A 26,451-nucleotide genomic window follows, 5' to 3' on the forward strand; every position below is an offset into this window, starting at 1 on the left:
TCAAAACGCAGCGATTTAGGTCAAACCCTAAACGACAGCGTATAGCTCGAATACAGTAGAAAAATACTGTTGAAAAGTTGGAAACTTGGCAATTATGCTCTCCATCTTCTGGGGTTTTTCAGTCTCGCTAATCTTACAAGCTCGCTGAATCGGTATGCCCCTTTATTTATTTTCAATTTCTGCTTTCGATTTTCGGTTTATTTAGTCACTAATTGCTTGAATTCATGAATTTCAATAAATTTTGATTATTTTTTTGTTAATTTTGTGTTTAATTTAGGTAATTTGGAGCTGAGAGAGAAAGAGGAAGATGAGGGAAGCCGTAGTGGGATTCTTTGTGGTTGTTTATTTTCAGCTTCTCCAACTTAGCTCAGCTAACATTGTTCTCCAACCATCTGAAATTCTTATCTCCGACCTTCCCGCCAAATATGGTAACTTTCCATCTTTTGCTGTTTGGTTGCTGAGAAAATGTGGGAAAACTAGTCTAATGAATTTCCTTCCTTGTGTCTCTTCAGTTAGCATCAGCTTTCGATTTTAGTTGAACACGTTTCGAAATTTTTCAGGTTTTCGTTAAGCTAAGGAGTCATTGATAACCGTTTCGAATATTTATTTTTCTTTTGGAAAGAAATGAGAAGTGAAAATCAAAACCAAACCAAATACCAAAAACTGAAATGGTTATCAAACGACCCTTTACTTAACGTAAAAAGTCGAAATGGGTTCAACCCAAATCAAATATGTTCGAAATGGGTTCAATTCAAATGCCCTTGAACAAGATTATATTTGGATGATCACTTTTAGTTTTAGACTAAGTACTTTTACTAATCATTGAAATCTGAATATTGTGATAGCTGTTGCTGTCGATGGCTCTGAAATATGTGGAGCTTTGCTTGTAGCAGACCCTTTGGATGCCTGCTTGCCTCTGCGCTATGGTTTTCGATCAAATGAAACTGATATAACAAGGTTTGCTTTAGTAGAAAGAGGTGAATGTACTTTTGAGGATAAAGTGCAACACGCTCAAAATGCTGGATTTCGTGCTGTGATTGTTTACGATAATAGAAGAGAAAAATTGGTTCACAGTGAGTCACCACGTCCCTTGAAATTTCCCTTGAAATTTCTGTTTACTTCTGTTATATTTGTGTTGCTCGATTTCATTTTGGGCTCCTCTTATGTTGTTGAAGATTGTATTGAGTCTACGTTGAGCTGTTATAATTTATAATGATTTCTGTCCTCTTTTATCAGTGACGATAAACAGCAAGAATGTCACAATTCGTGCCGTATTTGTTTCCAAAGCATCTGGTGAAATGCTAAAGGAACGTGCTCGTGGGGAAGAAGGGGAATGCTGCATCTTCGTATTACCAAATGAAAAGGCCTGGTCGGTGTTTGCTGTATCTTTCATCTCATTTCTAACTGTATTGGGTCTCCTTGTGATTGCCATCTGTGCTCAGAGAAACTGGGGCTGGTCCTACTCTCAAGGAAGAAACCAACTTCCTAAAAGTGCGGATACCAAGATTGTGGATGCTCTACCTTGCTTCACATTTAGTTCTGCTGGTTTGGATGAATGCCACACTGAAGAAACTTGTGCCATCTGCCTTGAGAATTACAAAGATTCCGAAATTCTTAAAGTTCTCCCCTGCCAACATGGTAAGTTATAAGATGTTCCCTCACATTAATATTCCTTGTATTTTCGTCATATTTGCGATGTCAGTTCCATCAAGCCACAAATGTTACTTTTGGACATCATAGTAGATGTTTGCCTCCTATCTTGATGATACCACAGAAGACTTTCAACTGGTCATAAATTACATTGTAGAAGAACTTGGGTTTGTAACGTGCTGAACTTTCGTACTGTGGACATGTGCAAGTTCTCATCAGAAGTATTAGAAAATGTGTCCAGTCTAAGAAGAAAGAACTTGGAGAAGCTGCTATTATCACCATGCTGTTAAATCCTAATGTTGGTCATAACTTTATAGGGTTAGGGACATGAAATGCCCATCATCATATTAGACAATTGACTTTGGCCTTAATCGAAAGGTTAATTGTTGTTTACATCTACTTCCTCACCTTGTCATTTGAAGTCTGTTGATATCTGTTAATCAGCTTGAGAGCTACTTGCAGAATTTCATTCAAGCTGTGTGGATTCATGGCTGAAAAAATGGGGGAGAAACTGCCCTGTGTGCAAGAACGATATAAGAAAGAAAATTGCGAATGCTGAGGTAAGAGAATTGGGCCCGTCCTCGCTATTTAGTGTTTGATGGATGATTCTTTTTTAGTGTTCGAATTGTTCAGGTTGTGGGGTTACTTTTATTATATACTGAAAATTTGGTTATTTCTTCTTGCAGATCAAGAGAAAAACCTGGTTATACAATTAGCGAATGGAAAATATGACTCCCAAGGTATTAAGGTTAGTTTGAAAGTTTTTCCCTCGTACTCCAACAAAAGGATGAATAACCTTTTTATGGACGAGATTCGCTGGACATGTTGAGGTCCTTTGATAGAGTGACTCTGTTGGCATTTGGACCGTTGCGTCGGCCATTTTGATGCAAATGAAAGCCAAATCATTTTACAAATCTCTATCATTTGACTTATAAAAGTGACAGCAATCCCTTTTGGTTTCCAAATGCTTTTCAGTTGTAATCCACGCCTAAGGCGCGTTCCTACTTTCTAGCAACCATGAGGCTTCTTCTGTCATCACCATTGTCACATCCAACATTGTGTCTGTTATTTCTTCTCAGGGTTGCTCCTGTTTTTTGTGGACATCCATACAAACGCCACTCGAATGTGTTCCATTGCGTGGATTGAAGAGACATAAGGATGATATTTGTCTACACTGCCATGGAAATATCAGTAACAGCTGCTGCTTAATGTTTCCGTGAAAGCGTACATCTTGAATGCAACTTGAATAAACCTGCGCTCTCGACGCAGATCCGTTCATATGAATCACCACAAATTTGATGACCCTCTGCAATCTGCCGCATGTGTTGCATGAAGCTCAGGTGGTGTCACGAATCCGTCTCAAATATATATATATATATATATATATATATATATATTTAGATATATATATTTACATATTTAGATATATATATATTTATATATTTAGATATATATAATAATTAGGTGTAAAGGTATCTAGTATGTTAGTCGGCTTCGATACAATACAAAGCATGTAATCCAAGAGTTTAGAAATATTAATTTCAAGATCTACTTGAATAAAAAAGCATTTTGAGCAATTTGCCCTATCAAGAGATTGATTAGTGGATTTTGATGGATATGGATTCCACAAAGTCCAAATCCATTGTTATACTATTAAATTATTAATCAAGTCACATTAAAATATTGAAGGTTCTCCGACGTGTTGGTTGAATGATTGTATAATTATATTACAAATAACTGCAAGTTTGAAGAAAAAATAATAATTTATGCGAATCACAGTTTGATGCACAGAAATAACTCATTAAAAACATAAAAAAAATGTTTTTAGACACTTTGAATGTGACTAGTAGGAAAGTGTAATGCTGTAACAATTTTTCAAACCCGGATTTCATTTGACTAATCTTCTATTAGATTTTAGAGTTTAATTTCTCTTTAAGAAACGACGGACGTTCTTCGCAGAGAATTTCTTATAAAGTCATAACATACATAACCCATGATTGTACACATGCTATGGATTTGTTTGAACTTCACATCAAAGGTGGGTTCTCATTAGGTGGCACGATATTATGTGGCCCCATGATTGAAACTGCAAGTAGCTTTAGCTCCCCATCTATAAGGAACTCTTCCGGTCTTTCCCACAGAAAAACAAAACACCGCAGCAGCAGTAAGGTTCCTCAGCCCACCTTTTCCATCCTCAGCTGGTTTTTCCCAAAAAATCAACCAAACAGCCAATAGATCTCACAAAAACCAGAGCTACTTATATAACACCAGTTCTTCCTCATGGGTTCTATTGGAAGGTGGCCTTTTTCTATCCAAATTTTCAGAAAATTAATTTCTTGAGTTCTGTATTGCAAATTGTGATATGGGTTATTTTTGGATTGCCGGGTTGCTTTCTGGATTTGTTTATGTCGTTGTTCTGTTATGCTGCAGCTCGGAATCGGGGGTTGTCACCGTTGATGTTCAAGAAGCAAAACATCTGCTCGAATCTGGCTATGGTTTTTTGGAAGTTAGGTAAAGAGCTCTCTTTCCCATTTCGTTTTTCCTTATTCTTTCTCAAATTAGGGAACTTTACGAGGGTAACGGCCTGTTATGGACTGTTCTAAAAGAGTTAAAAGCGTTCTGACAACTAGAAAATTAGAAGTGTTTTTGGGGTCGTATGAGCGCCTTCTCTATAAGTACTTCCAATTGTTTTTTCAGGATTACTTATGGTATAAGCGCTTATAAGTGGAAGGGCTTTCTACACAAGCAATCACAAACAGCCCTAGGTTTCAAACTTTTCAATGGGTATTAAGGGAGTGGGGATGAGTTTAGCCTCACAATGGGTTAGTAATGATGTGGTACAAACTCGCCTTTGACGAGAATTGAACCTAAGATCTCTTATTTACAAGTAAGTATAGAAAAATACCACTAGACTGTAGTACGAAGTGACAATTTTTCAACGGGGTATTTAATTATTGGTATTTATAATAGGACGGAGGAGGAGTACAAGAAAGGGCATGTGGATACAAAGAAGATTCTGAACATTCCTTACATGTTCAATACACCTAAAGGTGGCTGTAACTTCTGTTATTTATTAGCGTTTTTACTAGTTTTTATTTCTATTTACCATCAATTTCGTGTTTTCTTCTACCTCAGGTAGGGTGAAAAATCCCCAGTTTTTGGAAGAGGTTTCATCTGCTTGCAACAAAGATGACCTTATTGTTGTGGTAATTTTTTTACTGTTTACTTTCATGGGTTATCTTGTAGCTTTTTACTAAGAATCAAGAGCATATATTTACTGGTAAATTTCTGAATGTGAAATAATAATATTTACAGGGTTGTCAAAGTGGTGTTAGATCCCTTTATGCAACTGCTGATCTTCTGGCTGCTGTAAGTATTCTCAAATCCGTATCCATTTTTTGCATATTTTATTGAAATACGTACAAATAGAACCGATTACAGATGTTTAATCAGAATTAAAACCACGGTTTATTGTCCCTTTAGTTTATCTTTTATTAGAAGTTTGAAACCGATTTTATTTGTGCATATACTCCCACCTTTCACTGTGCTCATCTTTGTTCTTTCATTTCTATCAAATTCTTAGAACATTGTCAATGAAATGATAGGGTTTCAAGAATGTGAGCAACATGGGAGGAGGCTATCTCGCTTGGGTCGAGCATGATTTTCCGGTTACTAAGCCGGAAGACACTGACTGGAAAAAGCCAGAAGATGTTGTGCAACCGAAAAAGGCAGAAGATGTAGCCCAGCAGAAGAAAGCAAAAGAAGAGCTCTAGTTTCTTACATGGCAAGCAACATCTGTATCTGTAATCTGAATTTCTGTGTATATTTATAGTGGATGATATTTAAGAATGTATCACTTCCCAAGTATGAGAAAGGGGAATAAAATCTTGGTTACATTATTGCAAATATTGAAAAGAGTTCGACTCTCATCCTCTTTTTCAAGCGGTCTTGTTTAAATTATTTAAACTCGAAAAGAACACACCAAAGTCTCTAAAATATCAGAACTGGCCACGATTAGATTGAATTTAGCCTTACTAGATTAAAGGAGTGAATTCACAAGTATTCAAACATTCTGTTGACTCAACCAAAGGTATGAATTCACAAGTATGCAAACATTCTGTTGACTCAACCACAAGGTGTGGTGCGATTGGCAAATTGCCACCTTCAGTTGGCAGATTTTTTGGTACTATGTTGGCAGGGGTTTGAAACCAGCTAAGAGCACTTTATGGCCGGAGGCAAGCCGAACTTCGAGTGGAGATTAATCTCACCCTTCAGGTGTGGGGATACTTCGTGGTCTTTATCATAAAAAAAATATTATGTTGACTCCAACTACAATTAGTTTTAATGAAGTAAGAATTCTCGGAGCATAATAAAATTTTCGTTATTTGATATACATTTGTAATTGAATTCAATATCCCACAATTTTAATTGAGCTGTCTAACCAATAAGAGATTTTTCCAAGTGCCCAGTTTTCAAAGCGTACTTCATAAGTCATAATACAAATGGAGGAAATAATATATGTTTCCATGTCCCTCCACTCGTATTATAACCGTTTGAAAACCCCGGATACTTTGAAAAATTTCTCCTAATGAAAGACAAAAATTTTCACGTACTCAACGTGTTATAATACATGTAGGAGTTTCTGGGCTTTTATTTACGAGAGATGCTAAGGAGACTCAAAATTGAGACTTTTCATGGACTATCCGCCACCTCATGTTTTTTGCACAATTATCGTGCCAACATAATAAAAAATTAGGAAAAATTAGGTTCCAATCCCATATTTCATATTACATTGATTAAAACCTTGTTGTTTTTCTATTTTAGATCAAGGTCCTTTGACTTAATCCATGTCATCATTTTAGTATACATATCATCATAAATGAAATCTCATCCGCTTCTGCATTTAAGGCAAAATAAACTATATGAGTATGTTTAAAACAAGGAAAATCCATTTGAACTCCTCCATTATTCTTCTTCCCTTATGCACATCCGGAATCCACAACACCCCAAACCCAATTTTCTCCATTTTTTCTCCATTCTTGAATTGATCCAATGGATATATGTTGATAAACCTATTGTGATTAAAATACAAATTAGCATCAATGGTTTTATCGGCTTGTGAGATTTGTCGGAATCTGGTTGATTCAAACATGCAGAGACTGTAGAGTGAGTAGGCTATGTGAAAATTGTACCATTCTGAAGTCATCTTCGTTTGTTCTTTATATTTTTTTTTTCCTTTTATTATTATATATTAGTCTTGATTATTCAATGTCTTGTTGGCTACACTTATATCCATGGGTACATTTTTAATCTACATGTTTCGTTGTAATATATCTATTGCTATAATATGTTTTGGTTGGTTCAAATTCGTTTTACATAAATATATGGGTACAAAGTTTTTGGAGAATATTATGTAAAATGGTTTTTAAGGTTGCTGCATTTTATGTACCCACATGTGCATGTCTATAAAACAATGTGGTATGATGTACGTTCTTTTCCTTGAGTTTTTAAATATACCTATGAGTTTTCTTGTAAATTCGGTATGTACCCATATGCTATTAATGTATATCCACATACATTATTTTTGGTCTAAGTTCGTGGGTACATTGCTTTTGTATGTATGAATTCATGAGGTACATTATTTCCCTTAATACTACTCAATAAAATTCACAAAAATATGTGCAGTGTGCATGAATTTTTATTGTATAAATTGTTTTTATTTTTAAGTCTCATAATTCGTGAGATTTGTACATATATGATCCCATAAATTTTTGAATTTATAAAATTTTAAATCTCTTTTAGACTTGATTGATTGATTGAATCTCATAATACTAGGATTTTGAATTACATAAATTCTTGGATTTAAATCCCTTAAATGTTGGACTGCAATCAATATTTTAAATTACAGTTTTTTATTTAAGATTTCAAAAAGATGATATGGAAATATAGTAATATTAAAATGCTGAAATGTACAAAGTCAAAAGACTTTGATCAAAAAATAAAAAACAATAAGATTTCAATCTAACAATTGAGTTGACTAGGGACTGGAACTAAAATGACAGGGCAGAGAGTCCAACTTTGAGATAGTCTTCTTAACATTTCTCTTATATTATATAAGATCCATGAAATCGCTTCCCATACAGTATTGATTGTTATAATCTTCTCAACAACCATGGCAGATACTAGACATACCACAGTTATTACAGTTAGGTGGTCGGCAACTCATTATTTACACACCCAAAATTAACAAATAAGTTGCCACTCTAAATTATAATAAAAGTGAGTGTCTCAGCAAGCGTGTTAGTTTTATGTGTTCAAATAACATTGTTCTTGTAATGTTGGCATTCAATTCAAAACTAATGTGTCGAGATGTGCGGGTTATTTTCAGACTATCACGCCAAACTTTTATTACTTAACATAGAGTACTCTTAACACGTCATCTTACATGTTACAGCTTTCTACTATGACACTATATTAAAATATAAATATTCAACCCAAAACCAATTTACAATCAGAGAAGTGACGCTTACAAGATTCAATATTCAACATGCAATCTCTAAAAAATATAAAGTGCATTTATCATGCCTTAGTCTGCCATATATCCTATACACCAACTATGATTAATATTTCAATCAATTAACTTTATTTTAATTTAAAATAAAATATAAGGGTAGAAAAATGCACCAAAAGAATACGATCCTAAAGTTGCCATGACAATATCCTTTATTAATTTTCTTAATCAATGTGACATGTTTTTATTTATTTTTTAATCAGACAATAAATTTTGTTAAATTAATCACTCATAAAAGTTTAAATTCATTCATACGGTAGTAAATGATCACTTACATTCAATGCGACATGCTAGGCAGAGACACGCTCAAAGCCCTAGAGATGCTGTGGTCAAAGGACTACTTCAAAACATGCAAACTGCTAGTGTCAGCTAGTGGGGCCCATTTCTGTGGCCACCCACTATGCTGAAAGGGGGTCCGTGAGATCAAGGTCCTTTGATTTAATCCATGTCATCATTTTAATATTTAAAATATTATACGTCATCATAAATGATCATAAATGAAATCTTCTGCATTTAAGGCAAAATAAACTATATTAGTAAGTTTAGAACAAGGAAAATCCACTTGAACTCCTCCATTATTCTTCTTCCCTTATGCACATCCGGAATCTACAACACCCCAAACCCAATTTTCTCCATTTTTTCTCCATTCCTGAATTGATCCAATGCATATATGTTGATAAACTTATTGTGATTAAAATACAAATTAGTATCAATGGTTTTATCGGCTTGTGAGATTTGTAGGAATCTGGTTGATTCAAACATGCAGAGACTGTAGAGTGAGAAGGCTATGTGAAAATTGTACCATTCTGAAGTAATCTTCTTTTGTTCTTTATGTTTTTTTTTCCTTTTATTATTATATATTAGTCTTGATTATTCAATTCTTGTTGGCTACACTTATATCCATGGGTACATTTTTAATCTACATGTTTCGTTCTAATATATCTATTGCTATAATATGTTTTGGTTGGTTCAAATTCGTTTTACATAAATATATGGGTACAAAGTTTTTGAAGAATATTATGTAAAATGGTTTTTAAGGTTGCTGCATTTTATGTACCCACATATGCATGTCTATAAAACAATGTGGTATGATGTACATTCTTTTCCTTGAGTTTTTAAATGTACACATGAGTTTTCTTGTAAATTTGGTATGTACCCATATGCTATTAATCTATGGGTACATACATTATTTTTGGTCTAAGTTCGTGGGTACATTGATTTTGTATGTATGAATTCATGGGTACATTATTTCCCTTAATACTACTCAATAAAAATATGTGCAGTGTGCATGAATTTTTATTGTAGAAATTTTTTTTTTTAAGTCTCATAATTCGTGAGATTTGTACATATATATATGATCCAATAAATTTTGAATTTATAAAATTTTAAATCTCTTTTAGACTTGATCGATTGATTGAATCTCATAATACTAGGATTTTGAATTACATAAATTCTTGGATTTAAATCCCTTAAATATTGGACTTCAATCAATATTTTAAATTACAGTTTTTTATTTAAGATTTCAAAAAGATGACATGGAAATATAGTAATATTAGAATGCTGAAGTGTACAAAGTCAAAGGATTTTGATCAAAAAATAAAAAACAATAAGATTTCAATCTAACAATTGAGTTGACTAGGGACCAGAACCAAAATGACCCATGTCATAAACATAAGGGGCAGAGAGTCAAACTTTGAGAGAGTTTTCTTAACATTTCTCTTATATTATATAAGATCCATGAAATCGCTTCCCATACAATATTGATTGTTATAATCTTCTCAACAACCATGGCAGATACTAGATATACCACAGTTATTATAGTTAGGTGGTCGGCAACTCATTATTTACACACCCAAAATTAACAAATTAGTTGCCACTCTAAATTCTAATAAAAGTGGGTGTCTCAGTAAGCGTGTTAGTTTTATGTGTTCAAATAACATTGTTCTTGTAAGGTTGGCATTCAATTCAAAACTAATGTGTAGAGATGTGCCTGTTATTTCTAGACTATCACGCCAAACTTTCATTATTTAGCATAGAATAATCTTAACACGTCATCTTATATGTCACAACTTTCCGCTCCTCCTCACATGTGGACTTGTCTTAACAAGGAAGCACGTAAGACTGCTTGTGACATGAATAATCTCCTATGACACCATATTAAAATATAAACATTCAACCCAAAACCAATTTAGAATCAAAGAAGTGACGCTTACAAGATTCAATATTCAACATGCAATCTCTAGAAAAATGAAGTGCATTTATCATGCCTTAGACTGCCAGATATCCTATACACCAACTATGATTAATTTTTCAATTAATTAACTTTATTTTAATTAAAATATATATATATATATATATATATGGGTAGAAAAATGCACCAAAAGAATACGATCCTAAATTTGCCATGACTATATCCTTTATTAATTTTCTTAATCAATGTGACATGCTTTTTTTTTTTTTTTTTTTTTTGCCAAATAATAGGTTTTGTTAAATTAACCACTTACGAAATTAAAATCTACGCACTATTGTAGTAAATGACCACTTGCATTTAATGTGACATGCCAACTAATGCTGACTAAACAGTATCATATGAAACGGTCAGCATGGAAGACAGAGACACGCTCAAAGCCCCAGAGATGCTGTGCTCAAAGGACAACTTCAAAACATGCAAACTGCTAGTGTCAGCTAGTGGGGCCCATTTCTGTGGCCGCCTACCATACTGAAAGTGGGTCAGTGAATAATTTCGTGACAATAATCCATGCATGTTTCCTTAAATTTTCTGCTGGTGCACTTCTCATTTTGGGCATGGAAACCCCACAAACCCAGCAACCCACCACCTAATCGGAGCCCATTAATGGCCTGAAATCAACCCATGTAACAACCAGTCGTACCATTTTTAATGTTGAATGTTCTGGTTCATCAGACAAGCGGAAGCAGATAGCTTTTGAAAAAAGCAGAAGTTGTTCTTCTGGGTTTTTCTGCTTTTGGGTTTGGTAAAAAATGGAGGAGAGGGAAGGAAGATCCTTGGCTGAAACCCCAACGTGGACAGTTGCTTGTGTGACTTGTGTCATGGTTGTTCTTGGGTTCTTCTTCAATGGCTCTTTGGAACGGGTTGGAAAGGTAATTTTGATCTTAAATCTTCAATGTTTGTCTTTGTTTTGGTGTTTGTTTACCTTTCCCTTAATCGTGTGCCTCTTCTTAGCGAGTTTAGCCAATTAGTCACACCCCTTTTATCTAAGTTCAATCTGTAGATTATATTGTCCTTATTTCAAGAAAAACTTCAGGTGTGTCCGCCCCGTTTCATCAATTTTGATCCTCGATGATGTAGATTAGAGTAGTTTAGAATATCGTATTATCTCAGAGTCTTATATTATTCCCCTACTTTGTGACAGTGGTTGGATAAGACTAAAAGGAAGTCTCTAATTGCTGCTCTGCAGAAGATTAAAGAAGGTAATAATTTTAGGAATCGGTTTTTTGTTCTTCATTCAATTTGTATTAATCTTGGTTCGGATGATTTCAACTCATCCTTTTGCCTGTCAATGTTGTTGAAGCAGAGCTCATGCTTTTTGGGGTTATGTCATTGTTGATGAGTCACTTCATTATTATTGTGGCCAAGATTTGCGTTAAATCGTCGGTTATGAGCAGCCGGTTCTTTCCATGTGCATCAGAGAGTGAATTTGTGAATGCTGTTGAACATGTTCTTGTTCCGAGTTCAGGCAATTTGAATAGTTCAGTCTCCAGTGTACAGGTGAAGGCTGGTTCTCAACAGGGCTATTGTCCTGAGGTAATTTCACTTGCTCATGGCATAATGAATTCCTTTTAATGCAATTGTAGTCGGAAATACTTTAAGCCTGTATATATTCTCCCACGCGAATCTCAGCAATCACTTGTTCTGAGTCTGCGTGTTGATCATTTGGAAAAATCTTGATGACAGAGTTTATGGTTCTTTCACATGTGACAACATTCGCTTGGTTGTTAGTTGAAAAGTTTCTTGTCACATGGTACTCAGTCAAATAAAAGTTTCTTGTTTCATATCTTGTTATATGGTTGCTAGGGTCATGAATCCTTTGCTTCTCAACAAAGTCTTGAACAGCTTCACCGTTTGATGTTTGTGCTCGGCATCACCCATGTTTTTTACAGCTTCGTAGCCATTGTCCTGGCCATGATTAAGGTAACTATATCATATCATCGATCAAACTTCTCTAATGGTCCCTGGGGCCGTGCCGTCCTAATTACAGAAAAACTAAGCGCATTTTCCTAATCTTCTGCAGATTTACAGCTGGAGAGTATGGGAAAATGAAGCCAAAGCTATAGCAAGTCAGACCTTAGAAGGTGAAAAACTGTTTGTATTGATTTCCAGAGTTGTCCATCTGTTGTTTACCAGACGTAACTTTGGATATGCTTTACAAATTGTAGATGTCATGCATGCCCTATTATTTTTGCTTCCTTTATCCAGATACCGCAGAAGGTAGACCAGGTATTCAAAGAATGAGGAGATTGTCTACTTTCATTTTTCACCATGCATCACATCCATGGAGCCAGCACAGAGTTCTTGTTTGGCTGGTATTCTCACATCCTAATTTCTTATTCAGATATATCAGTACACTCGAAATTTATCACCTTTTTGTTATTTATATGCTGGATGGTAATTCTGTTTCATCATCTTGACTGAGAAATGTATCTTTAAATTTTAACTTGAGGTCTCGGCCCCCACATTTGCACGCATTTGGGCATTATCACTATCTCTACAGATGCTACAACATTGCTTAAAACTTACCTCGTCGTTCATTTACACGTAGGACAATCAATTTCAATCAATGATATTCTATTTGGCTATTTGCAATGTATGCTTGTGCTATGTTAACGGCAGTTTCCTGAACTTTTGTCTCGCAGAGTCGCTTTATCTGCTGTTATGATTTTATTTACCATCAACTTTGTTCAACCCAACTTGCAGCTTTGTTTCAGCCGCCAGTTCTGGAGTTCTATAAACCGGTCTTCTTACATGGCTTTGCGCTTCGGCTTCATCACTGTACGTTCTTTTCTAGTCTCAATGTTTTTTTGTCTTTCTTGAGCATTTACGGTACTTGTATAATTCATATTCATATCTGCATGCTTTTTCACACGGTGAGTCCGGCTATAGTAGAAAAGTTGGCTTTGCCATGGCATCTGGAATATTAGTTTCTTTTTACGACTGTTACATTTATGGAAAATAAGTCATATCCACGGTATTATAGCTTGCTTTATGTTCTCTATTTTTTTTAATTACATATTGAGTCGTTCAGAGTGCAAAAGAATGTGCAAGTAAAGATCACAGGACTAGCTTTGCATTGCTGACTCTGCTGTGTTTCACCTCCTTCATGTAGACTCATCAACTTCCCTTGTCGTATGATTTCCATAATTATATGATTCGCAGCATGGAGGAAGAATTTCGGGATATTGTTGGTATCAGGTAAACTTTTTACTTATTACTCTTCTTCAGAAACTGGTTTTTTTTTTTTTTTTTTTTTCTTGTAAAAGTTTATTTCTGTGACGAATTTAGTAATTTATTCATCTCAACATAGATTCTGGTGAACGTAATTACATTTTTTGCACTTATTTTGCAGTTTGCCTCTTTGGATTTACACCATCTGTTGTGCTGTTCTAGATTTTCATGGTAATTTTCTTTGTCTCGAAAAGCTTATACCAATGCTTAACTACGGTCTCAAAGGACAACAATTGTCACCCAAGTTAAAATTTATGCAGTTAAAATTCCTGGAAAAAAATTGATACATTTTAGCTGTCAAGCTAATCTTACCACGCGCTTTAACTTTGTTACTGACATTCAGGAAGCAACCTTTACTTTTGGCTTTCCTTCCTTCCAGCCATTGTAAGTCACTGATGTTCAAATTTCCTGGAGCTTCTCTAAAGTTCAACATTTTTCGAAGTAACACTGCATAATTTCTCTTTTTGTTTCCCTTCTTTCATGACTCCCACATCAGTTGATCCTGCTTATTGGTACAAAACTGCACCGAATAGTGGTAAAGCTGGCTGTCGAAATCATGGAAGAAAGTCCGTATATGGAAAATCATCAGTTTAAACTAAGAGATGAGCTCTTCTGGTTGAAGAAGCCCTGGCTTCTTTTACGTGCAATACAATTGATATCCTTCCAGGTGAGTACTAGATCACTTGCATCCATTTCAATTCTTAAAATTAATGACGTTTAATTCCCACCATCCTAATATTTTACCGGCATTTGTTTTTCAGAATGCCCTCGAGATGGCAACTTTCATCTGGTCCCTGGTATGAATGTAATGACTTGTTAAGGGCCCATTTGATAACCATTTTAGTTTTTAGTTTTCATCTTACACGGGCCTCTGAAATAAAAAAGTTCAAAGCTTCCTTATCTTAGTTCCTTGTGATGCTGAATCGCTGATTCAAATGTTTTGTTTCCAGTGGGAAATTAAGGAACCTTCGTGTTTCATGGACAACCGTACTTTCCTTGTGATTCGCTTGACATTTGGGTATGTAATGTACATTTTTCGCTCTTTCCATTGCAACTGATGTGTTTCGGGTCTAGTTCATTGTCTGCAAATTGTGCCAATGTGGTTCGATATCGTAGATATAAATGCTGATTACTTATCGATCACTCACCGCAGGGTTGTCACGCAGTTCTGGTGTAGCTTTATAACATTCCCACTCTATGTTATCATCACACAGATGGGTTCAAGGTTCAAGAAATCTGTAGTATCTGAAAATGTAAGAAATTCGCTACATGGATGGACAAGGAGAGTGAAGGCCAGACAAAGTACTTCATCCACTGCTACTACACACTTGTTGAAGACATCAACATCATCCGATTCTATTGTGGATGAAACTCGCAAACTCGAAAGTTCTGCCTCAAACTCTTCGGAGAGAAGTTCCTTCAAGAAACAGAATACATCTTTCCGACATCTGCAGGGCGGCGATGAGAAGTTAGAAACTCCGCTCTCTGTTGGTCCGGTTTACGACAGTTATAGCGATGACAACGAGGGTGATTACCATCACGATGATCATAGTAACATAAAAGATGAATTGGCTCTCCTTCCGCCATAAGCTTTTCTTTTTTGGAGTATCACTAGGGATGTAGACTACTTGCATACACTTTGATACATTAATTAATCATTTAGCGTCCAAATGTTTCAACCACTGCGCCTCTCTGAAGCAGTGGTATTAGTAGATCCCACTTGCTGCAGCTCAAAGCTAAGCTTCAAAATTTGAAGAAAGGAGCCCTATCCGTGTCTGGCTATCTTCAGCTTGTTAAGCAGACCTCTGATGCCCTTGCTGCAGCTGGTGATTCACTTGATGACCTCGATATTGTAGCACATACCCTCAATGGCCTTCCTAGTGACTACAATGCCTTTGCTACTTCGACTAGTACATGTTTTTCTAATTTTTTTTTTTTTAACAAACTATATTATCTGTAAAGGGGAGGGTGTGGTTTAGTTTCACAATAGGCTAACAATAATATGGTTCAAATATTTTTCCGCTCTTTGAGTTTCTAACTTTCTTTAATATCATGATTAAAGATGCATCTTTACATCATGTGGCGTTTACGTCTAGTAATACATTGTTATGTGTGAATTTTTTCTTCATATGATAATGCACTACAGAGAATCTGCATGTTGTAACCGAGAAGAAGATCCGCAACTGCTCATCCCGAAGAAAAAGACTGATGCCTAGCTGCGCCTTAGGGCGTGCATGCTTTGTTGTTCGCCCAGTTGTGATTAACAAATCTGCTATATTCAAATGTCAATCATAGTTGTCACGGTTCAATAGGATAATGTTAGGAAGATTAAATTTGTAAACAAAATTTTGTAAATTAAATGACATGAAAATTGATGATTGGATTGGTAATTAAGTGTTGATAAATGTGTTCATTCATACTATTTACACATCATTTAGTCTACAAATATAGTTTCTTTAGCATTATCCTGATTCAATAACTTACAAGTTACACCAATCTTCATATGGTAATTGAAAATCGACAAGAAACCATCTTCTAATTAGAATCTGTAATATTAATCGAGTCCCAAACTATATACTTTTGGAAGCATATCTACCTCCACTTTCTTCTTTGCAGCTGGCCATGCTAATATGAAAACCTTTAATTCATATATGTTCTAATTTCGTGTATGAACAAAGGCTACAAAGTGCATCCCAAAGTTTAATTTAGTAACTCACACATTTGTTGTCAAAATATCATCACTTTTGTAAATTTAATTTAATTTCTCCACTAAATTGGTGATAAGAACCACATATACGGTAACCCTAAAATTGCAATCTCTCAGTGTGTCACATCTCAATGTCTTAGAATGTATATGTTCACGTGCAACTTCTTCCACTGGCAGAAATGGTTACACCTAACGCCACTACACATATCATTTCGAAGATCCGTTTCTTGAGAGATTTTTTAGTGTGATTGGCACACGAGATGGTAAACCACATGTCAGTATACAAATGGTATAATATGTGTGTTAAAATATTAATAACTTAAAAAATAAAATTTTCCACTACTTATATAAAACACGTGATGTACCACTCGTGTTCCCGTCACAATTAAAAATTTCTCCCGTTTCTTGTGCATTTTGTATTTGTTTTTTTTTTTCCATTGATTTATCGTTGAGTTAAAAACAAAAAAACAAGGGAAAACTTGATATAAGTCCATTTTTTTGAGCCGATGGTAAGAATATTTCAGTTTATTAAAATAAGTCCAATTTGTTATATTTAATTGTTTAATTATCAATAGTTATACGTTGAATGATAAGATTTATTACAAAAACAAAATTTCTTCCCAATTATCTCTTTGCTTATTTCTTTTTATTTATCTTTTTGTTATTTCTCATTCTTCCTCCTATTTTAAACCCCATTTATAGATTTAATTTTTAATTTTTATATGTGACATCCCACATCGCCCAGGGGAGTGATCCTCAAATGTATATTCCCATCCCTACCTAGCACGAGGCCTTTTGGGAGCTCACTGGCTTCGGATTCCGTAGGAACTCCGAAGTTAAGCGAGAAGGGGGCTAGAGCACTCCCAGGATGGGTGACCCTCTGGGAAGTTGCTCGTGAGTTCCCAAAAACAAAACCGTGAGGGAATGGTAAGCCCAAAGCGGACAATATCGTGCTACGGTGGTGGAGCGGGCTCGGGAAGTGGTCCCACCCGGGCCGGGATGTGACAAATTGGTATCAGAGCCTATCCCTGGCCGCGTGTGTGCCGACGAGGACGTCGGGCCCCTAAGGGGGGTGGATTGTGACATCCCACATCGCCCAGGGGAGTGATCCTTAAATGTATATTCCCATCCCTACCTAGCACGAGGCCTTTTGGGAGCTCACTGGCTTCGGATTCCGTAGGAACTCCGAAGTTAAGCGAGAAGGGGGCTAGAGCACTCCCAGGATGGGTGACCCTCTGGGAAGTTCTCGTGTGAGTTCCCAGAAACAAAACCGTAAGGGCGTGGTCGGGGCCCAAAGCGGACAATATCGTGCTACGGTGGTGGAGCGGGCCCGGGAAGTGGTGCCACCCGGGCCAACACAGCTCGATTCAGGGTCCAAGTGGACTTTCTGGGTCGGGGTGTGTCAGTTTGGTATCAGAGCCTATCCCTGGCCACGTGTGTGCCGACGAGGACGTCGGGCCCCTAAGGGGGGTGGATTGTGACATCCCACATCGCCCAGGGGAGTGATCCTTAAATGTATATTCTCATCCCTACCTAGCACGAGGCCTTTTGGGAGCTCACTGGCTTCGGATTCCGTAGGAACTCCGAAGTTAAGCGAGAAGGGGGCTAGAGCACTCCCAGGATGGGTGACCCTCTGGGAAGTTGCTCGTGAATTCCCAAAAACAAAACCGTGAGGGAATGGTAAGCCCAAAGCGGACAATATCGTGCTACGGTGGTGGAGCGGGCCCGGGAAGTGGTCCCACCAGGGCCGGGATGTGACATTATAATCAACCTATATAACAGGTTAATTATATTTATCTACTTATATGACAGATTCTTTTTTTATAATCAAAATGTCACAGATTAATGTGTCTTGCTTGTAGGTATGTTATATTTTTCTACCTTTTAATTAGGTTTCATATCTCACGTATAGTTATTATTTACGTTCATATATTTGTTACTTGAGTTTGGGTAGAATGTTTTTAAAATTTATGTTAGTATATTAGTTTTTTTGTTATAAGATATTAAATATATTCTTTTGGAGTTGGAAAATGCATGATATTAGAAGATTTTAATTGATTTTTAATATTTTTAGAAAATATAAAATGAGTCAAAAGAAATAAAAACATATAATTAGATAACTGGACTCCCTCCTAAAAACACTCTACATTTTTGGACCTGGATCTAAAAGCCCCTAAAAACAAACAGGAGAGTGAAAAGAATAAAAGAGTGAAAATCATACTTCCGAACAACAATTTTATCACATCTTTACTAATTAATAAAATCCTTTTTGTCAACCAAAAAATGATGAAAAGACAAATTAGTTTTCTATCACACAAAAAAAATAATGGACAATAATGTAATTTCATAGGGCCAAATTTTACTGTGTTTTATTGAAACTTCACCTATAAGTAATGTTAAAATACCTCCAATATTTAAAAAAAAAAAAAAAACCAAAAACAAAAACCTCCCACTCCCCTCAGGTTCTCTCCCTCTCCATCTCTCCTCATTTTCTAAAAATATGTGTTCATTCACACAAAATGTATAGGCAAATACTAGTTTTTCATATTATAAATAGCACTCTGGAGTCCACACTTTAAATCACAATACAATAGATATCATCAGATCAGCCAAAACCATGAGCCTCATGAGAAAAATGTCTCATAACATTCTAATTTTCTCTCTTGTTCTAGTAGCCTTCCTCATGTTTGCAGCAAGCATGGGAGGCAAGGCACAAGGTTTCAGCATCAAGATGTTCACCACCCTTTCACCAAACCTCACCTTAGTTGAAAAACACCAAAAACTAATCCAAATCTCGAAAGCCCATCGATTTCAACCGATCACGAACCCTAATTCATCATCACCAGTACTGGTCCCAAACACCATAAGATCTTACGTTAGACATGCATTCAGTGACTTCTTTTACACAGTGATCACCATCGGCACACCTCCACAGGTAACCAACCTGGCAATCGACACCGGTAGTGCTTTTACCTGGGTTCAGTCTGCAGAATGCAGAAAGTGTATCGTCACGCCATTGCCAGGCTTCGACCTCAGGAAATCATCCTCGTCAAGAGTCCTGCCTTATAATCACCCGCTTTGTGTTCCTCCATTCCTCAGCCCTCGCGGCCGTGGCTGTTCCTATCTTTTAGAGTATGCTGACCGTACTACCACTGAGGGTTTGGTCGGATTCGAGAAATTTACATTCTTATCCGAGCAAGGGCAACAAGATGTCCCATTGGCGTTTGGGTTAGGACTAGTGAACAATATAATCTTCAGCGTCCGTGATGACGATCATCCGAATCCAATAATCGGGATTATGGGGTTAGGGAGGGATCACCCCACAAGTATTATAAGACAACTAAAACCAATCACCCTTCTAAGATTTTCCTATTGCCTTGCGCCACAATTTGAGGCCACCCCATCATTGTTACATTTTGGTGACGACGCACAAATTATAGGTGCCACAAATGTTCGTAGCACACCAATTTTGGGCGGTCCAGACGACCATTATTACGTGAGATTAAATGGTATAAGCCTCAACGGACAGCTTCTCCCCATCGATCCGAACTTATTCACGCGAGGGGGAGGAGGGGTGGTTGTTGATACCGGGGCTCCGTACAGTCTTATCGTCGACGAAGCGTTCCAGATCTTGAGGCAGGCTGTGGTGGACTACTTTTACAACAAGTACCAATGGCAACCAATTCCGAAAACTGCGAGAGATGACTTTGACCTTTGCTACGACTTCCATACAGTATTCACTGCACCGTCAGTGATGCTTCACTTCGAAGGCGGCGATATGGAGGTGCATAAGCCGTCACTCTTCACAGTAGTTGAAAAAAAGAGTGAGTTATGCATGACGATATTGTCACTGGGTACTAGTGAAAACTTGCCAAGCATCGTGGGCGCGGTTCAGCAGGTTAATTATAAGTTTTTGTTTGACGTCGGTGCAAGGATGTTGCACTTTACTGAAGAAGATTGTTGAAGATTGACAGTATAATTAGGGTTTAATAATTGGTATGTATATGTGCCGATCATGAAAATCTAGCAGAATAATAACAATAATAACACTTAAAGACATTTGTATGTTCGGTTTATTGCCTAGTTATTCTTAAATTCTGACATTTATCATAGAATCAAACTGAAAGAAGCTGAAGCTAGCAGTTCCTTTATTTGACTAGTGGTGCTTACAAACACAAGATCTCCAACAAAGCAAAGCAATTCAGTGCGATCGGTCTTCGTACCTTCCTTATCCCTGCAACAGAAAAAAGGGAGAGCAAACTCATGTTGCGGTAAAGAGTTGCCATATTTCGTGTCATACATCGATGCCCCGATAAAGTATTTGATATCTAAAATTTAAATCTTGCATACATAATGTGCATCTTTGACGTAGCACGACAAACTGAAGGTATCCAGCGATAATCCTTGAAGCATAAGAGAACTAGAATCGGCACCCGAGAATGTGAGAAAGCCTCAAAGTATATTTAATTGAATAATATGAAAAATAACCCTAAAGGATGCTAGCTTATATAGAAATTACCGTACTTGGGGACTAGTATAGAAATATGACCATAATTGAAGGGAGTTCCATGCATGCAAACTATGTAGAATTGTTGCAATGACAGGTTAAGATCCAACTTAATCATTGGCACCAAAAACGATTCCGATGATACGACTTCGAAAAAGATTGACGTCTAAGAGAAGATTATCAGTTGGGGTGACTCTCGATCGAACGGGATACAAAACGAGAAGATAATATAGAGACAGTATCATTCACCACAATTCATTTTAAATACTAGATCAAACAAAGTTAAGTTCAAATACGACGGAAGGTGGTACTGACAGGAGTCATATAAATCCACAATTGAGCCAGCATTGTTAGACAAATAAGGAATATGATTGGAATCCTTGTGTAATTGTATATAATATTATTCACTAGCCGTCCTACAGCCGTCAAGCCGTCCTACAGCCGTCCTACCTTGTCCTACCTACACACTAGCCGTCCTACAGCCGTCCTACCTTGTCCTACTTACACACTAGCCGTCCTACAGCCGTCAAGTCGTCCTACAGCCGTCCTACCTTGTCCTACCTACACACTAGGATGGCTACCTTGTCCTACCTACACACTTGTATCATGTATATATATCCTTGTAATCTTGTAGAGAAAGATAATGAGAAAAAAAGCATTCTCTTCCATTTTTTCCACATTCACGTATCAATAACAAATATATTTTTTAGCCTACATACCTTTTTCTACATGGTATACAGAGCAGGTTTATAACCCTAGCCCTAATTTTTTTTTTCGGCAGCTTTCTTTGCCGTTCCCATGGCTGACTCTTCTTCTTCCGATGGTGTTTTTTCCCTTCATCGTTCCGACCACCCGAATCTTGTCCTTGTATCCAAGAAGTTGAATGGTGATAACTACACATCCTGGGCCCGTGGCATGCAGCTTTCCTTGAGTGCCAAGAATAAACTTGGTTTCATCACTGGCGATATCCAAGAACCTTCTTCCTCCGACGACCCTGATGCTCACGCGGCTTGGCGTCGTTGCAATGACATGATTCTCTCTTGGCTTCTGCATTCCTTGGAACTTGACCTTCAAGAATCTGTGCTTTTTTCCACCTCTGTCCAAGCTGTATGGGATGATCTTCGCGAACGCTTCTCTCAGAGTAATGCTCCACGCATCTTCCAACTCAACCGGGAACTTGCTACAATTTCTTAAGGTTCTTCTTCTATCTCCGCCTATTTTACTCGCCTGAAAGCTTTCTGGGATGAGTTTGCATCTTATAATGATGGCTGCACGTGCTCTTGCAACGCCAAGCATGACCGTCAACAACTCATGCAATTTTTAATGGGCCTCAACGAATCCTTTGCTGCTGTTCGTGACCAGATTCTTTTAATGAATCCCCTTCCCACTGTTCGTCAGGCCTGTTCCTCGGTGTCTCAAGCTGAAAAACAACGCTCCCTGGACGTCTTCCGCTCTGTCGATCAACCTGCTGCCATGGCTGTTCGTGGCTCGTCCCATCCCTCCTCTGCTCGTCCTTCCCTCCACTGCACCTATTGCAATTTTGATTATCATACCCGAGACACCTGCCATAAACTTCATGGCTATCCCGTTGGCCATCCCCTCCATGGCCAACCGTGGCGACCACCACGCCGTGCCACTGCTTCCAGTTCTTCCCGCAGCCATGCACCTTCCAGTCCTCCCCGGCAGCCACAGTTTTCTGCTTCCCGGCCCCATAATTTCACCCAGGCCCATCACGTGCAAGGCACCCAGGCCCCCGCCTCCTCTTCTACTCCAGCGACCCACCAAGTGCACGGGGCCCAGCCCACTTTGCATGACTTGCAGCATGCCATGCTTGACCTCTCTGCCGAGCAGCACTCCCGTGTTCTAGCTGCTCTACGTGACACCACCACCCCTCCTCAGGCCAATGCCGTGCTCACTACTGATTTTGCCCAAGGTTTGTTACCTGTTACCTCTCGTCATGGTCAATGGATTATTGACAGTGGTGCTACGGATCATATTACTTCTTCCGCCTCATGTTTGGTTAATCGTTCTCCTTCACATTTGCCGCCTGTTTCTTTGCCTAGTGGTGCTTCCACTCCCATTACTTTTACCGGCACTCTTCCTTTAAATTCATCAGTTACTTTGAAGGATGTTTTATGTGTCCCTAATTTTCGAGTGGACCTTTTATCGGTTGGTAAACTTACAGATGGATTATCGTGTTCCATAACCTTCTTTCCTTCTTGGTGTGTTTTGCAGGACTTGGTTTCGAAGGCGATGATTGGTGTGGGTAAGCGACGTGGCGATCTGTATTACCTTGTGGCCCTTACCTCTTCTCTCCCCACCCGTCAACCTCTCTGCAACATCATTACCATCTCTTCCTCCCTCTGGCATAGGCGTCTTGGTCACCCCTCCTCCACTCGTTTGCAAGCTTTAGCATCTAGCTCTCTTAATTGTACTTTTGATTCTAGTCATATTTGTGATGTTTGTCCGTTGGCAAAACAAACTCATCAACCTTTTCTTTTGAGTTCAATTTCATCAACTTTCCCTTTTGCTTTAATTCATTGTGATATTTGGGGCCCAAATTGTCAATCTTCTCTTTCTGGTGCTCATTATTTCTTAACCATTGTGGATGATTTTTCTCGCTTTACGTGGGTCTTCCTCATGAAACATAAATCCGACACTCAACAATTAATTAAGGATTTTTTTGCTTATGTCACTACCCAATTCCGCACTACCATCCAATGCATTCGTACTGACAATGGTGGTGAATTTTTATATCTTCGTAGTTTTTTCTCTGATCATGGGGTGCTTTTACAAACTTCTTGTGTTTATACCCCCCAACAAAATGGCGTTGTTGAAAGAAAACATCGTCATCTTCTTGAAACCTCTCGCGCCCTTCGTTTTCAATCCCATCTTCCTATCAAGTTTTGGGGGGAATGTGTTCTTACCGCTACTTATCTCATCAATCGTCTCCCTACCCGTCTTCTCCATCATAAATCCCCATTTGAGGTTCTCTTTTCGAAAACCCCATCTTATGACCACTTCCGCGTCTTTGGTTGTCTGGCATATGCCACCTCTGTCACTCCCACCACCAAATTTTCCACTCGGGCTCATCGTTGCATTTTTCTCGGTTATCCTCATGGACAAAAGGCCTATACCCTTTACGATCTCGACAATCACCGCATTTTCACTAGTCGAGACGTGATCTTTCACGAAACTACTTTCCCTTATGCCGTTTCTCACCCTCCTATCCCATCCTCTTCGCCTACCCTACCCATCCCACCTCCTCTGGACTTTACATATAACCCACCCCTTCTTGCCCTGACGCCTCACCCTCCTCCACCTTCCTCCCCTTCCACGCCTCCCACAGATTCCCTTGCTGCCCCATTACCCGTTCCTCCCCATGCCCCTTTACCCACGGACATCCCTACCCCCCCACTACCTACCAATCCTCCCCTTCCCCGCACCTCTTCCCGTGCCCATAAACCTCCATCCTATTTAAAAGACTACGTTTGCTCGCAGGTGATTCTGCCATCCCACCCATCTTCGACTTCGCAACCCGGTTCTACACAAGGTACGCGATATCCACTTTGTAATTTTCTCTCTTATCACCGTTACTCTCCCAGACATTTTTCTTACATTAACTCTGTCAGTCAGACTGTGGAGCCTTCCTCCTTTACCGAGGTTGCCACTGACCCCAATTGGCAACGTGCTATGACTGAGGAGCTTCAAGCTTTACATGCTAATGGTACTTGGACTTTAACTTCCTTGCCTCCTGGCAAAATTCCCATTGGTTGTAAGTGGGTGTACAAACTCAAGCACAATTCCGACGGCTCTATTGACCGCTACAAAGCTCGTTTGGTTGCTAAAGGCTTCACTCAGGCTGAAGGTATTGATTATCATGACACTTTTTCTCCTACTGCTAAGATGATTACGGTGCGTAGTCTTCTTGCTCTTGCTGCTAGTCAGTCTTGGTCTCTTCATCAGCTTGATGTTAATAATGCTTTCTTACATGGTGACTTACATGAAGAAATCTATGTCTCCTCCTCCTGGTCTTCGGCGACAGGGGGAGAATCTTGTGTGTCGCCTTCACAAGTCACTTTATGGTCTTAAGCAGGCTTTTCGCCAATGGTTTGCCAAATTCACTAGTGCCATCATTTTCGCCGGTTTTCAACAATCCAAAGCTGACTATTCATTGTTCACTAAAAAGTTTGGTATTTCTTTTATAGCTTTGCTCATTTATGTGGATGATATTGTGATTACAGGCAATGATGCTAGTGCCATTAATTCTCTGAAGTATTTTCTCCGTGATCATTTTCGGATAAAAGACCTTGGTGATTTAAAAATATTTTTTGGGTATTGAGGTTTCTCGTTCCAAACAAGGGATTTATATTTCTCAACGCAAGTATGCATTAGAGATTCTCAAGGGCTATGGTTTTTTGGGAGCACGACCCATTGCTTTTCCTATGGATGACACAAAATTATCTGATAAAGGAGAACTTCTCAAGGATCCTGAAAAGTATCGACGATTAGTAGGTCGGTTAATATATCTCACTATCACTCGGCCGGATATCACCTATTCTGTGCATGTTCTAAGCCGTTTTATGCACGAGCCAAGGATATCTCATATGGATGCTGCGCTTCGTATTGTTCGTTATTTGAAGGCTACTCCAGGTCAAGGTTTATTATTTTGTTCTGACAACCAGACCAAGTTAACTACGTTTTGTGATTCTGATTGGGCAAGTTGCCCTATCACTCGCCGTTCGACTACTGGGTGTTGTGTATTCTTGGGCGGTTCTTTGATTTCTTGGCGGACGAAACGACAGAAAACCGTTTCGCTCTCTTCAGCAGAGGCGGAATATAGGGCCATGGCAGGTGCTTGTTGCGAGATAGTTTGGCTTCGTTTTTTGTTGAAGGATTTGAACATTCCTTTGGATGGTCCTTCCATTTTATTTTGTGATAATCAAGCAGCGTTACATATAGCTGCCAATCCTGTTTTTCATGAACGAACTCGTCACATTGAGATGGATTGTCACTTTATACGAGATAAGATTGTAGATGGCACAATAGAGACCAAGCATGTGGGTACGGCACAACAGTTGGCAGACTTGTTTACCAAACCTCTTGGGAAAGAAAAGTTTTCGGGTATGTTACGCAAGTTGGGAGTTCTTGACATCCACTCTCCAACTTGAGGGGGAGTGTTAGACAAATAAGGAATATGGTTGGAGTCCTTGTGTAATTGTATATAATATTATTATTGGAAGAATAAGCCGTCCTACAGCCGTCAAGCCGTCCTACCTTGTCATACCTACACACTAGGACGGCTACCTTGTCCTCTACAGCCGTCCTACCTTGTCCTACCTACACACTAGGACGGCTACCTTGTCCTACCTACACATTTGTATCATGTATATATATCCTTGTAATCTTGTAGAGAAAGATAATGAAAAAATAAGCATTCTCTTCCATTTGCATTCTCTTCCATAAGCATTCTCTTCCATTTTTCCACATTCATGTATCAATAACAAATATAATTTTTAGCCTACATACCTTTT

General features: G+C 38.1%; 3 protein-coding genes across 7 annotated transcripts; all 3 read left to right on the plus strand.

The window, feature by feature from the left end:
* Positions 1–10: 10 nt before the first annotated feature.
* On the plus strand, positions 11–5,579 carry LOC103967803 (thiosulfate sulfurtransferase 18). Of its 5 annotated transcripts, XM_009381115.3 has the most exons (11): positions 11–152; positions 278–428; positions 846–1,073; positions 1,237–1,638; positions 2,113–2,210; positions 2,337–2,398; positions 2,730–2,990; positions 4,081–4,161; positions 4,348–4,537; positions 4,621–4,700; positions 4,786–4,847. In XM_009381115.3, exons 2-6 carry the CDS (start codon positions 308–310, stop codon positions 2,364–2,366), a joined length of 879 nt encoding a protein of 292 aa, XP_009379390.1. In that variant the 5' UTR covers positions 11–152; positions 278–307; the 3' UTR covers positions 2,367–2,398; positions 2,730–2,990; positions 4,081–4,161; positions 4,348–4,537; positions 4,621–4,700; positions 4,786–4,847. The 5 variants fall into 5 exon arrangements, with proteins under 5 accessions (XP_009379390.1, XP_009379392.1, XP_048431383.1 ...); XM_009381117.3 differs by lacking the exon at positions 4,786–4,847 and having other exon boundaries at positions 2,337–2,390; positions 4,621–4,702; XM_048575426.1 differs by lacking the exons at positions 11–152; positions 278–428; positions 846–1,073; ... (2 more) ...; positions 2,337–2,398; positions 4,348–4,537 and adding exons at positions 4,966–5,019; positions 5,256–5,579 and having other exon boundaries at positions 4,786–4,856.
* A 5,389-nt stretch (positions 5,580–10,968) lies between these two features.
* Positions 10,969–15,798, plus strand: LOC103967797 (MLO-like protein 4). Its single transcript, XM_009381107.3, has 14 exons — positions 10,969–11,341; positions 11,614–11,671; positions 11,776–12,005; positions 12,276–12,392; positions 12,493–12,553; positions 12,678–12,784; positions 13,176–13,250; positions 13,585–13,670; positions 13,825–13,874; positions 14,047–14,087; positions 14,200–14,370; positions 14,465–14,500; positions 14,654–14,721; positions 14,857–15,798. The coding sequence occupies exons 1-14, from the start codon at positions 11,222–11,224 to the stop codon at positions 15,290–15,292; spliced, it is 1,656 nt and encodes a 551-aa protein (XP_009379382.1). The 5' UTR covers positions 10,969–11,221; the 3' UTR covers positions 15,293–15,798.
* Positions 15,799–19,045: 3,247 nt separating this feature from the next.
* On the plus strand, positions 19,046–20,374 carry LOC125473020 (aspartic proteinase nepenthesin-1-like). Its single transcript, XM_048575235.1, has one exon. It carries the CDS (start codon positions 19,046–19,048, stop codon positions 20,372–20,374), a length of 1,329 nt encoding a protein of 442 aa, XP_048431192.1.
* The last annotated feature ends 6,077 nt before the right edge of the window (positions 20,375–26,451 follow it).

This window comes from the organism of the source record quoted next, unplaced genomic scaffold, assembly GCF_019419815.1.
Source record: "Pyrus x bretschneideri cultivar Hongxiangsu unplaced genomic scaffold, Pyrus_bretschneideri_v1 Contig8, whole genome shotgun sequence".
NCBI lineage: Eukaryota > Viridiplantae > Streptophyta > Magnoliopsida > Rosales > Rosaceae > Pyrus > Pyrus x bretschneideri.